General features: G+C 35.0%; 1 protein-coding gene across 1 annotated transcript in view; it reads right to left on the bottom strand.

Moving 5' to 3' along the window:
* Window positions 1–13653: 13653 nt before the first annotated feature.
* The window catches only part of LOC149223872 (RNA-binding (RRM/RBD/RNP motifs) family protein), a 96408-nt gene continuing 95140 nt past the window's right edge, over window positions 13654–14921 (bottom strand). Inside the window, exons 6-7 of the mRNA XM_089385946.1 lie at window positions 14119–14274; window positions 13654–13998 (exon numbers count right to left, since the gene is read on the bottom strand). Of these exons, the coding sequence (XP_089242072.1) occupies window positions 13978–13998; window positions 14119–14274 (177 nt within the window). The 3' untranslated portion in view covers window positions 13654–13977. The remainder of the gene's footprint in view (window positions 13999–14118; window positions 14275–14921) is intronic.

Consider the following 14921-nt stretch of genomic DNA (forward strand, 5'->3'; position numbering starts at 1 on the left):
TTGAGCTTTCTTACTCTTCCTTTGTCTTCTTTTTCCAAGAATCCAAGTATGACACGCTCTCCAAAAGTGCACCAAGAAAACTCTAAGCGTCCAAGAGTATGAGAGAGAGAGAGAGAATAGAATGAGAGCTCTAAAATTGAACTAACAAAAGCTTACATTGACCAAGCTTGAGAAAAAGCTTGCCAACTGACCCTCATAAGCCTTTTTATCAATGAGGCCTTTATTTTCTTCATTTTACATGCAACCTGTGACCTTTCACCTTCCTCTTCTCCTAATTTCCATTATTTTCGTAAATAAATGTGCCAAAAAATCCATTTTGCCTTTCCAAATCCTTTTCCATTGCCTTTATCAATTTCCTTAGCCATTAATAAACCGAAGTGACACCCCACTAGGATGGTTTTCCCACTATTTAGCTTGGAATATGTGTCCCATGACCTTGGTCTTATTTTTTTTTACATGAATTTGTAACTAGGGTTGTTACAAGATGTAACCAAGACAAGGAAGAAAGACAAATAGTTAGCCAAATGTTGTAGTGTTACAAAGTCATTTTCTATTTTCCACATTCTCTTTGAGCCAACAAAATGTCTTCACGCACGGTCTGACAAAACGAAAGGAAATACAACACAACAAGGAAACAAACTAAAAGACAATACAAAAAATGGCTAAATCAAAACCATGATGTGACACCAAAACCAAAAAACACAAAACAAACTACAGGAAACAAACGCAGGATGGATGTGTAGGTAAACTAAAATTCAAATGGACCTACTCCTAACCTAACCAACTAGAAGGTCGAGGTCACGTAAAATGGAATTTCCAATGTAACCACCATAATTGTTCCTGGCCTACAATCACAAAGTTGTGATCGATTAAAACAAATATAAAACAATGTGCAATAGGAAAGAGAAGAAATTGAATAGTTTGCACAAAAAATTGAAGGTCTTTCCTATCAGCAGAAAGATAGGTCATAGCCACCGCTTCTAACCAATTTATATTCTTACCTATTTTATGAGAACCATCATGCAACAAACCTCTAAATATTCCCACAAATGTTTCTCCACCTGCACCGAGCTCCTTAGCAAGCATGAGGAAAGATAAAAACTTGTTATTTGCGATAGAGCTTGCCAGATAAGATTGTTCCAACCATTCAGCGATTGGATCATATAATTCCTGATAATCCTCTTGAAAACCCTAAAATATTTGAAAAGATAAATTTTCAATTAGAGGCACAGGATTACGATGGGAATATTATGAGGGAAAATAGATGTGCTCATATTCAGCAGTCATGTCGAAACAATGAGGGCCTTATATAACCATCAACGAAGGTTGAAGTGCCTCAACTACTCAACAAAAATCTGAATAGTGAGATGTTGAACGATGAATATCAAATGATGTAAAGAAAATGTCATTGGATATACTAGTAGGAAATTTATGATAAAACGAATGATAGTCATCAAGGACAATAATGATCAGATGGGTTGATTAAAGCATCGGATTCCCAATTTGTAATAAACGGAGATAAATCAATTTGAATAGTTTCACAAATGCTCTAAAAAATAGAATCACCTTCCTCATGTGATGAATGTGAGAAACTATTTCTTTGTAACTAGTAACACACTACACTAGCATCGTAATCATCGAAATAAGTGAAAAGGAATGTTAGTACAACAAACACATGAGACTAGTTAGGACATAGTGAACGGAGAAGAATTTGATTCGCGTAATGACTCATGCATTCATTATCACTCAAGAGGACTTTAGGTGCGATGAAGGGAGAGATTTTTAATATAATATTCGCAAGAAAAACCAAGAGCTGACTATTAAGAGATCAATCCGATAAGCATGGTCCCTTCGACCAAAAAATGGTCTTTGGAATGATCAAATTCACAATTCCATGACTCTATGAGAGATACACATTCCAAACCCGAGTTTGATGTGAGAGATTTTCATGAAGATGAATCAATTGAAGAAGATTCTTGAATCCGATCAAAAACCAAATCTCGAAAGTTTGAAAGATTACATCTAAAATACCAAATATCTTTCAAAAAGAGATTTACATCGAGTGAAACCATGCAAAGATAAGGATTGTGTGAAAGAAACTAGATTTGGCTTAGTTCGGGGGGCTTACCAGAGTCACGATATCCTGACATAACGATCGACGGTAGTTGGAGTGCCTCAACTCCCTGACAGTCCTGAAATTATCAAGGATTGTGAAATCACATTTTGAAGACTAAACGAAATCATGCATGATGTGAGGATAGCTACTACCACTGGTTTCAACAAGGCCACTGTTCATCGAATGGCAGCCATCTTTGTCACTGGTTTGCCCGCATTTTTCAACTTCAACAACCAAATTACTCAAGTCAAAATATTCTTTTGATCGCAAATTCGAAGATGAATGAATTGGGGAGATTTCATGAGCAATTTGATTTGAAGATTTGTCTTCATGAAAGAGAGGAGATGATGAGGGATGGGAAGAGTACTCAATGAATTGATATTTTTTATTTCCATCAAGGATAATCTCATTAAATTGTGCTAGTTGAGAAGTTAACTCATCGAATGAAGGACTTGAATAGCATGGAGTATCTTTGTCGCGAGTAGATTCATCGCCAACCATAGAGCGCAAGGGATAGTGAGATGAAGAGGAAGTTTCGCTAAGCACATTTTCGATGACCAAAACAGATTCTGGATCTAAAGTAACGTCTTCATGGGAAACTAAAAGATCATATGATGCACCTAGGAATTCGTGATCACATACATCGACAAATTCATCATCATTGCAATGATTATTTCCCAAGGCCACAAATTGATTGAAAGAACTGATTGCATTTGATTCACTGCTGAGATTAGCATATTAAGAATCATCCAAGAAAGGAAGTGCATTGTTTAGACATGGAGGATTTTGAAAAGAGAAGAAATATTGAAAACATCTTCACATTCCTGCTCCTCTACATGTGTAATGTGACTGCCTTGTATCTGATCATAATTTGAACCAGAAACTTGAGAATCAAGAAAGTGAAAAATTAGTTGGTGGAGAAGATTGGTTGGGTAGTTCATAGTACAAAGAATCATGGCAGGTAGATGATAGAGGATAACAGAAATCCAAATTAGATTCGAGACTATATTTTTGAACAGTAACATCATCTTGCAGAATGGAGGAGTTATTCTTCACCAAGGGCTTCATGAGCCATTATGGGATTTCCTCCATTGAATCTGAATCATGACAAGCAGAAGAAAAATGAGAGGATGGATTAGGAATTTGACTTGTGAATTTCCCAACTTTATTATCACCGCATGGAGACACCCTCATCAGAACTGGAAAAGAATGAGGACAAATAACAAAAGGAGTAGTAAATTCCTCCTCTGAAATTAGAGGTATCTCATGATTCACAAGATTTGGGGAAGTATAAATATCAGTGGGTTCAGGTTCACTGTTCAAAAAGGCATTAACCAAATGCTAAAAATTTTGTTTAAAGAAATTCCAATCCACATCTTCTTTAGGGAATTCATAACAAAGGTGAAGGAATCGATTAGAGAAATCCTCCACTAATTCATAACGCTTCATTCCTAACTAATTGATTCATTTATAAACATCTCGGTAATCATACCTAACAAAGGATTGATAAAGCTCCATGAGAAAATGATGGAAATAATGGATGGAGGCAGGTAGTAAGGTATGGCACCAATGATTAACACAACCTTCAAGGATGAGGAAAAAAGTACACAAGAAAACTCTTCATCAGATTTCGTAAGATTCAAAAAAATTAAGAAAATCATAAGTGTGCGCAGTTATGGATGTTCCATCCTCACCATCAAACTTTAACTAAGACAAGTGATAGACAGGCTCATCTGGGATTGAAAATTGATAAATGTATAAAATAGAGAAACAACCCAGGAGAAATATTTGAGGATGATTCATTTGAAATAAGAGGTTCAAAACAGACTCAACAGTCACATCTTTTCATCTGGAAATCCATCAACCAAGGGGTCTCCCCGATGTGAAGTCCCAATTAGACCTCACACCGTTTGGAGTAGGAGCCCCATCCAGAATATCGGCCTGGTTTCCATGTATTCTTAAAGATGTGTCTTGGCTCTGGCTTTCAACAAGAGAGAGGAGTGTGAATGTACCTTTGAAAAGCAAGGGGGTGTGGTTGGTGAGTGTTTGATCGTATGTGTGCCAAATTTCTTTCACTGCAGAGGGGAGGAGAAGTGAGCCTCTAAGAGAGAGGTAGTAGTACCACCTTAGTAGAGACAAACATGAACAAGAAGGATCCGTACAACAACAATCGGAATAGTCCATAGAGATGTGACAGTCATTGCAACCAATGTAACAAGAAAGATTTGTCTAATACCCAGCGGAATAGACCATGAGGATGCGGCAGTGATCATAGAAATTACAACACATTCTCAATATGACAAGTACCAAAATATCCAAAATAATTCAATTACTTTAGCACAGATGAAAGCAAACACGAATTAAAAACATTCACATAATAGTCTTACAAATATCCATAATCCATGCATGAAGAACGTGTTGGCCCATAACACTTCTTATATTAAGTAAAAGTTCCAAGACACATGTATACAATGAACATCACTAGCTCCAATAGTGGAGTGTTGGAGCCACTCCATGCTCCTCAAAAGTACTAGTTTGTCTCTTTAATGTCCTGCGGGAGGAGCCAAGGTGAAAAGTTCTTTGTTCATACAATGAGGGTGTATATATAACCAAGAGGTGATGCTTCACCTTCCTTGTGACTCTTTGACTACCCTTATGATTGTTTGAATTCCTATGACTTTTCAATTTTACATGACTCTTCATATAATGAATGTTTCCTTTGGACTTCCACTTTATAATACATTTTGAATAGGTAATTACATAATACACAATAATGATGTGGCATATGATGACTTGTGACAGGACATGACATGACATTGATGACATGGATTGCATGATGATGTGACAATGCCAAGTTGTCCTTCTTGTTGCTTCTTTCTTTGTGTATTCTTGAAAAGATGGTACATGTTTGTCTTCTTCCTCCCCCTGATGACTTGAAAATGAGGAGTCTTCCACATGATCTTGATCTTGATCTTTTTTTATAGTTCGTTGTTCTTTCGTCTTCTCGCCTGATGATCATCTTATCTCTTCAGCTCCATATGTTCCTTCTAGCAAGTCCTCCTTCTCCATATCCCTCTTCATCATCTTGCCATGGCATGATAAGGTACTTGTTTCTACAATTCACTCATGACAAGATGACATCATCTTAGAAAAACCCCTAGTCTAAGATTGTGCATATTGATCCATTGATTGAGCCAGAACCGGATGGAAAGTTGGGAAAGGGGCTTAGTGACTGCGCAGTTCAAGTAGTCAAGGAGAGCCCTGATCCTTGAGACTGCGCAGTGCGCAATTCACGCTGGGTTGAGGGAGAAAACTACAAAATTATGGAGATCAGTGTGACAGGTTGAGGGAATGAGAACTGGGAGAGAACATTGCGCAATTCCGGGAGACAAGGGAGACTAGACCATTGCGCAGTTGCACAGTTCAGGATCTCAAGGATGAGCTTAAGGCTAGAGAATGCGCAATGCATAGTTCAAGGTTGGTTGGAAGGCATGATTGCGTAGTTCTGGGCTTGATAACTAGGGTCGTGAAATGCATAGTTCTGGACTTGAGCACTGAGGTTGGGAAATGCCCAGTTCTGGGCTTGAGCACTGAGGTTGGGAAATGCCCAGTTCTGGGCTTGAGCACTGAGGTTGGGAAATGAGCAGTTATGGGCTTGAGCACTGAGGTTGCGAAATGTGCGGTTCTGGGAGGCAAAAACTACGCATTGCATAGTGACAAGAGGCAAGGTCACTGCCTGAGGGCTGGATGAGGCTAGGTTGCCAGGAATTTTTTCGAAATCTGGCTAAGTGTGGGACCGAAGGGATTGTTTTGATTCAGTGATATGACTTGATTGTGATCACACACTTGAAACACTTTGACAACAAAACAACATAGATCATCCTTAACACGTTAACAGCATATTTTCCTCAATGCGACAACTTTATGACAAGTGCGACACTAAAGGTACACTTTGTGACAACCATGACAACACTTGTGTGACACTTCTTAAAACTTTGGGAATGAGTGTGACTGATGTTTAAATGGTTAGACCAACTCATTCACACAAAGATAACCCCTTGAAACCACCAGAACAAGCATGCGTACATTGTGGGACAACTAACATGCGGAAATGCGACAATTGCTAAAGTGTGAATGACTCATGATATGTGAGTCAACAGTGAAAGTAACACATGCGAGATCAAATACAACATGAAAACGCCACTAATTAAAGTGAAAGCGATGGTCGAAAACATGAGAAGGATGCTCGTAGAAACAAAGGTGTGTGGGAGCGACAAATTGCAAAACTCACCAAAACGGAAGTACAATCACAGCTAGAATGTGAGAAATTGTTGTTGTTAGTGCGCACTGACTGTCGGCATGGATTGGACATCGCACAAGCACAGTCTTGATGGAACGTGTTATGCTTGTCCAAGATTGCGCAAAAGAATGTGTTCATGCACTAGTTACAGATTGAGCATGCGTGAGCAAGTGACTTCAACACTTCCATTCCAAGAAGGGAGCTCAAAAAAAGCATCAGCTGACCAAGAAGTGACTATAGAACGACTCCTCGCAAGATCCATAGTAGGATCCAAAATTTGAGTGTACACAAAATTTTGGAGGTTGTTTGTCGTAGCGACAACAGATACCTTTGTGTTTTATTCTCCCTTGGATGTCCTATGATTTTCCTTGTATCCAAGACCTAATTTGAGGAAATGTGATATATGAAAATTGAGAACATCATCTAACATTTTGGAACTCTTTCCAAATTTCGAGCCTTGATTCAATTTAGAGTTAGCTCCTCTAGTTTCTCAAAGAAATAACTTTTTTCTTGTAGAATTTCACAACATTCTTCCTTTTCTTCAACTGGTTTCTCACTACTTATTTTATCCCCTTTTCTCGTTTAGTTGTGTCTTCAAGATGGAAATTGTTGTTTCATCAAGATCTTGATCTTTTTACTTCTCATATTTCTACAATAGCTACTTCTAACTTATGATATTTCATTCAATTCCATCTATTTCTTCTAGGCAACCTAACATGTTCTACTTCGAGGTTTACTTCCCCATCAATATCATCCTCATCTGAATCCATTTTCTCTTTTTGATTGCCTTCATATTTTTTACCAACAGTCTTTGCATCAATGGCTATGAAATGATCTTCTTTGTTTATATTAGATGCATATTTATCACTCACTTCTAAGGAGCTACTATCTTCTTTGGAATAAAAACCATTATTTTTTGAAGACTTTCCTCTCTTATGTCTATTTTCATGCTCTTCTTCATCATATGTGTCCTCGCAATTTGCATATGGACATTTCAAAACAAAATGCACTATTTTACAACAGTTAAAACATTTGAATGGTAGCTTACCTTTATATTTTCCAGATCTTCTTTTTAGCTCTCTCACACTATGTTTCTTTTGCATCTGATTATATTGCTAGAATAATCACCAACTTTAAGTTTTGTTGTCTTCTTTGAAACTATGAAAGTTGTTTCCTTCAGAGTTGAATTTATTTTTTCTATCATCATTTCATACACGATAATAGTTCTATATAACTCATCCATCTTTGAATGTTCCAGATCTTTAATTTATTCAATAGTTGAGAGCTTTGCATCAAATTTTAAGGAGAGATGTCTCAACACCTTCTATACAATCATTGATTCCTTAACTCATTCACTAAGTCTTCTAATAGTATTGAAAATTTCATCATCGTTCAAGCTCTCAAATTATCTTCTATGGTTTTGAAGCTTTGTCCTCTTCGCTTTATCATCTCCTTCATAGCTATTTTGAAGTTGTTCCCAAATGTCCTTTGTAGATTCACTACACATTACTTTGATAAACTCGAATTTTGATAGGCCACACAAGACGTGGCATTCATGCCTTTTGCATTATTTACACAAGCCTTATTATCATCTTGATCAAATGGAGAACTTGTTGGAGCTTTATAGCCATCCAATAAATATTTCCAAATTTCAAAACCAAGAGACATTATACAAGTCCTCATCCTTACCCTCGATAAGGCATAATTTGTTTCATCGAATAATGAAGCTATGTTTGTGAAAGAATCTTCATGACTAACCATGATCCCTTTAAGATCTTCCTTCCAATGGTTGGACGACTTTCAAAAGAACATCTTCTAATACCAAACGTTGGATTCACACTTATACTAGAGGAGTGGATGAATCGGTATAAAACAATTTTTTACTTATTTAAACATTCATGAATCATAACCAAACAATCTCACATATGGAACACAAGATATAAATGAAAACTTCTTTATAACATATCTTTGTAGGCAATGACCCAGTAATATAAACTTTGTAAACACTAACATAGTGTTACAAACTTTGTAGGAACCAACTTAAAAGAGACACACCAATCTCCCCCTACTACAAAATTTGTCGGCACCAACCTATAGGATGCATCAATCCCCCATGTTGCAATATTTGTAGGCACTAAACTATAGGAGACACCAATCCACTCTGCTACAAAATTTGTAGGCACCAACTTATAAGAGACATAAATCCCCGTTGCTACAAGATTTGTATGTTCCAACCTACATGAGACACTAATTCCCTCTGTTGCAAGATTTGTAAGTACCAACTTACAAGAGACACCAATCCCTTTTGATGTAATATTTATAGGCACCAACCTACAAAAGACATTAATTTTCACTGTGACACATTCGTAGGCACCAACCTAGTTCATTGAGGCTACATGTTACTTTTGTCTTCACTAACTTCTACCTTCACCAGGTCTTCTTATCGTTTCTGCCTTCACCAGGTACTCTTATTGCTTCTGCGCTCACCATGTACTCTTATTACTTCTGCCTTCATTAGGTCTATTTATGCCAAAACTTGTTTTTGACATCTTCTCAAGAATGAATTTGTACAACATGCTATGTATCCAATTTTGCAAATATGGTTTTGAAATTTTTCCTTGAGGCACTTTTGTCTCTCTTTAGATCTCTGAAACTCCTAATCTAAAAAGTACCAAAAAAATAAGATATAGCAAATTGTCACACTGACCTGTTTGAAGTTGATTTTAGGACCATTCAATAACCCTAAATTCCATAGGGCATATCTCTGAAATTATAGAGAACCAAATTCTGAAATTTATATCACAAGTACCTAAAGATCTCACCTTTGTCTCCTCGATATTTCTCTACATGTGGTAGAATTTAGACTTTAATTCTCTATCATTTCGGAAATATACTTTGAGGGAGTCAAGGTTTCTGAATGCTCCTAAAATATGTTTTAAATAGGTCCGCAGAGCATATTTGCGATATATATATATATATATATATATTAGGAGCATTCAAAAACCCTGACTCCCTCATAGCATATTTCCAAAATTATAGAGAATTGAAGTCTAAATTTCTACCACATGTAGAGAAAGATATTACCTCTATATGTTCTAAGTTTCCTATTCTGAAACATCCCATAATAAAATTTATAGCGAAAATGCCAAGATAACCTATTTGATGCATATTTTAGGGGCATTCAAGAACCCTAACTTCTTCAAAGCATATATTCCATGGTATAACGAAAAAATCACAGACATTTATATAACACGTACTAAAAGAATATACTTTGTCTCCTCTAAGTTTCACCCTCTGAAACATTATAGAAAAAAAATAATAATAATGAAAATTCCTAGTTGGCCTATATAAAGCAAATTTAAAAAACATTCAAGAATTTTAACTTTCTTAAATAATCATATCCAAAATTGCAGTGAACCAAACTCTGAAATTTCTACATGTACAAAAAGATCTACCCTCCATCTCTATCATGTTTCAAGGTATTAAACATCCCATAAGAAAAGTTATAGTAGAAATTCTAAAATGATTTGTTCACTCCACAAATCACATTTTTTCTCTACCTTTAATACCCATGAGTATTCCCCTGCACATCTTAGATTTCTTCTTGCTTGGATGGTCTTCAAATGCACTCATATATCCTTATTTATAGTGTTTCTGCATTCACTCATGGGGCTGACTCGTAAAACTAGTTGAGCCGACCTATACTTTCTAATTGAGTCGACCTGTAACTTCTTATTGGAAAGTTTTAAGCATTTACATCGTAGTTTTTATTTTATTTGAAAATAAAAAACTTTGTTTTGTAGAAAAAAAACACAGTATAGAAGATTGTCTCTGTCATTTCAATGCTTTCCAATATAATCCCAAAAATCATTAAATAATCTAAAGTCAAGTGATAACTCCACAAACTAACATGCCTCATCATGGTTTGTAGCCACATGCTAATCTTCTTTTATAAAATTATGTGTAACAACTTAACAATGAAATTGAATAAATTAAGATTTCTTTTGTAGCCACATGCTAATCTTCTTTTCTAAAATTATGTGTAACAACTTAACAATGAGATTGAATAAATTAATATTTTTTAGTTTTATTTGTTTTTTAGATAAAATAGTCCAAACTAAATGCTGGCAACTAAACACGAGGGTTGCGCTCGTTGTGGGACTTAACCCAACACCTTACGGCACAAGCTACAACAAGTAGAAAGTGTAGAACGATTAGCTCGTAAGGACCCCCATTGTATAGCCATTCATCGACGGAACTCATCCATTTTCAACCCTCAGCTATGGCTCTCGTTCATGAGAATAACCTCTTCATTTCTGAGAAAATACATGGTGCGATCTAGTCGGAACAAGATAGGAAAAAAGAGATATAGCTGAATATCAATATTCTATCTTCTATAGATTTACTACCCAAGGATCTCATTCGTCAAATCACACGTTTTTATTTGATCATTTACCTAATTAAAGAAATGAGGAGATTTCATCCTACTACATTAATAACAACGAAAAATAACATCTCAGAAATTAGGCATTCTCAACACCCTCGCTACTCGTGCCCTAAGGATCTCTGATGAAAAGAGTTTCGAGAAGGAGAAATCCCATCTCCTTAATGTATTTATTGAAAATGGTTATAGTAGATACCTGGGTCAGAAAACTTTCCTCAAAGCTGCCAAAAATTCATCAATTAAAAGAGAACCTAAAGAGCAGGTCCCAGGAGTCCATCTACCGTTTGTGCAAGGGACCACTGATAAGATTGCAAGGATTCTTAAGAAACATAATATTCCCTCGAACTTTAGACCCCTTAACACCATTCGTAAGTCCGTCCATTCCGTGAAGGATCCTATAGACCCTAAGGACATGGCGGGTGTCTATATTATTCCTTGTTCCTGTGGGACCTCCTATATTGGTGAGATAGGACACTCCATTAACCAGAGGATTAGTGAACACATTGCTGACCTTAGACATAGGAGAACCAAGTCTTATGCACTAGCAAAGCATGCTGAGAAGACCAAACATCATGTTTGTATCGAAGATGCCAATGTTATTGCTAGAGTTTCGCAGTTCCATCACCGAAAATTTAGGGAAGCCCTTGAAATTGAGAAAAGGCCTAGCAATCTCAATAGAGAGGACGGTTGGAAGATAAGTAGTTGTTGGGTTCCTGCCCTCACGTCCTAGCCGTATCCTTCCCTTCCTCCCCTCCCTCTTTTATTTGCTTGCTCATATTTTCCCTTGAGAAAGTTTTTTTTTTTTTTTGCCCCTTGTTATCCTTTAACCTGCTCTCTTTTGCCATAGTTCTTTAATCCTCTTTGGTTTTCTTCCTTGATAATCCTCTTCTAGTGGGTTAGTTTATATAGTAGAAGGCTTTATTATTTAAATTTATTTTAAACAATTATGTATTTACAAAATTTAACTTAATTATGGAAAAGAAAAATAATAATTATTTTGATATTGAAATTCAATCTACATTTAGGCTTAAATTTAAAATGATAATATGTTCTATGACTTATTAATTAAAAAATAATAATAATAATAATAGAAATAAATTAAATAATATTAATAATAATGATATTGGATGGTAAATTCCTAATAATTTATTCAAAAATTATAACATAAAAAGATTATTCTTATTATACTCTATTAAGAAATAGATCTAACAACAATCTCGTAATTAAATATAACTTACTATTAATTAAATAAATATTTAAATAAATATGAAATATTTAATTATATAACTCTCATGTATATTTCATATCTTACCTTATTTACATTATCTTAAACTAACTTCCCAGTAACTATTTAATTATATAAATTTAAGCTTTTTTTATTTAATAAAGGTATAACTAACTTACTATTAATCTAATAACTATTTAATATTTTACCTCGTTAACTAACTAAATATTTATTTATTTTACTTAAATATATTATTTAAATATAGTTATGCTTTCCTATCCTTGTCCCTAATCCAATCTGACTAGTCGTTGCTCAGTCAAATATAGATGTTCTACCACTTAAATATAGTCGTTGCCTAGTCAAATATAGTCGTTGGAAGTTCTGCTCTGATTATTTAACATGCATCCCAGATCTGATTCTACTTGTCATAACCATGAACCACACTAATTGTACAAATGATTTATCATGTGATTTACGCCAAAAAACTTTTTTCTCATGAACTTGATATGGATCACAAAAGCCTCAATTCAACAACCATAAAAACATTTTAAACAAAATATTCAAAACATTTTAAAATTAAAAAATCTTTTATTTTCATTAATTAAAAAAAAAACAACCTAAAAACAATTAAAAATATTTTAATAGCGATCATCATATTAAAATAGCAAACACTTTTAATGAGGAGGTTTCATCCTACTACTTTAATAACAATGAAAAATAACATCATAAAAACATTTTAAACAAAATATTCAAAACATTCTCAAACTAAAATATCTTTTATTTTCATTAATAAAAATGAAAAGCAACCTCAAAAGCAATTAAAAATATTTTAATAGTGATCATCATATTAAAATAGCAAAGTACTTTTAATATTTTTAATATTGTGTAGCCCTTGTGACATCAAAAGTGTTTCACGGTATACAAACCAAAAGTTTTTTTTTCCAGAAGAAAAATCTATATATGTTATATTAAGGTCATATAAGCATTTGATGAATACAAACCAAAAGTTAACAACCACGCATATGAATTTTTTTCCTTCTAAACTCCAAAACCTCGCAATTTGACTGAGTTGTGTTCCTGCGAGTGGATCCATACCACTTGCCAAACCCATTCAATAAGTTGTAAATTTCATTTGAAATAAATCTCTTGGAAATTTATTTTTACTCACTAGTTTTTCATTAATATATTAAAAGGCATACAGGACCCAAAAATAAATCCAGAAAAAATGAAAAGCAACCTCAAAAGCAATTAAAAATATTTTAATAGTGATCATCATATTAAAATAGCACTTTTAATGTTTTTAATATTGTGTAGCCCTTGTGACATCAAAAGTGTTTCACGGTATACAAACCAAAAGTTAACAACCACGTATATGAATTTTTTTCCTTTTAAACTCCAAAACCTCGCAATTTGACTGAGTTGTATCTCTGCAAGTGGATCCATGCCACTAGCAAAACCCATTCAATAAGTTGTAAATTTCATTTGAAATAAATCTCTTGAAATTTATATTTACTCACTTGTTATACAGGACCCAAAAATAAATCCAAGAATCTGTATATATACAAAAATAAATCCAAGAATCTGTATATATATAGAGAGAACATAATTAGGGTCATTGGTGGAGTTAGATATTTCTTCAATAAAAATGTGCCAAACTTATAATTAGAGTTGTTAACGTCGTTATAATTACAAGCGCTACAAGCCCACAATGACTTCTAATTAGGCGCTGGAGTTCCTCAATGCTGCCAATTCTACCTCTGCTTTGGGACCTATCTGATGTTGTGTACAAAACTAATGATCAAGAGAAAGGAATCAATCACCATCAATAGTTATCCATGAATGTCTAACCAATGCCACCCTATCTATGATTAATGCGAATAATATTTTGATTATCACGTCGACCGTCCAAATACCTGCACAGAGAAAAGTTACAAAAAAATTATGTTAAGTATGATAAAAGAAAGAAAAAAAAAGATTTATTTGCAAACCCAATAGTAATTAGAAATCTCTGAATGATGAAATTAACAGTATACCCGTGCCAAAACATCTTTTGAGAGCCTTGGGGCACCCTCAGAGACTGCATCAGCAACGGACTTCCGCTGTGGAAAATACCGAAGAACCTTTGGTGGTAAATCATCAGTCTTCTCAGACTGAACCGTATCTGAACTTTCAGCTTCTCTCTTTTGCTTCTGCAACCCAAAACCATATCCATTCCAAGTATCATGAGAATGCATGTTCGTCCAAAGAATATAAAATTTCTAGTTTTGTTAAAAGCACAAGACATTACTTTGCAAAATCCACCTAATTTTGTGCGTTTGATAAATATTGTTACTGCTTGAGCTAATTTGTTTGGACAGAATGGAATACTGCCAGTGTATTAGGAATAACCACCCTGAAACAATGGCAGATTAGGAATAGCCTGGTTTCGGAAGTTTAGTACTGGGTATTCTTCATCCTTGGATTTTTTTTTATCAATTCTAATCAATATAAATATTCTGAAATCTTTATCCACAAGCAGCTCTAAGTACTCATTCCTCTTTGTCATAGAAGCCCACGAAGTTAAAAAAAAATAAAAAATAAAAGTAAAAAAAAAGGTAAGAAAAAAGTAAAGTGATGGTTCCATATCAAATCTTTAGGAGGCACTCTCAGATTTGGATGTGCTGAACTCTACATCTTAGGAAAGATAAAGGTTGGAGGGCTGAGAGATGTTAGGTTGGAAGGTGGGGTGATGGGGCTGGCCAAAGGCTCATTTCAAGACTATGCCTTGCCGGGTGATGGAGGTTTGCGGATGACCCAAACCTCATTTGCTCAAATGTCGGTCGACGATGCCGCCCGT

The sequence above is a fragment of the Pinus tabuliformis genome, chromosome Q (assembly GCF_031772625.1).
Source record: "Pinus tabuliformis cultivar Carrire ecotype Pingquan chromosome Q, CPIR1, whole genome shotgun sequence".
Taxonomy (NCBI): Eukaryota; Viridiplantae; Streptophyta; class Pinopsida; order Pinales; family Pinaceae; genus Pinus; species Pinus tabuliformis.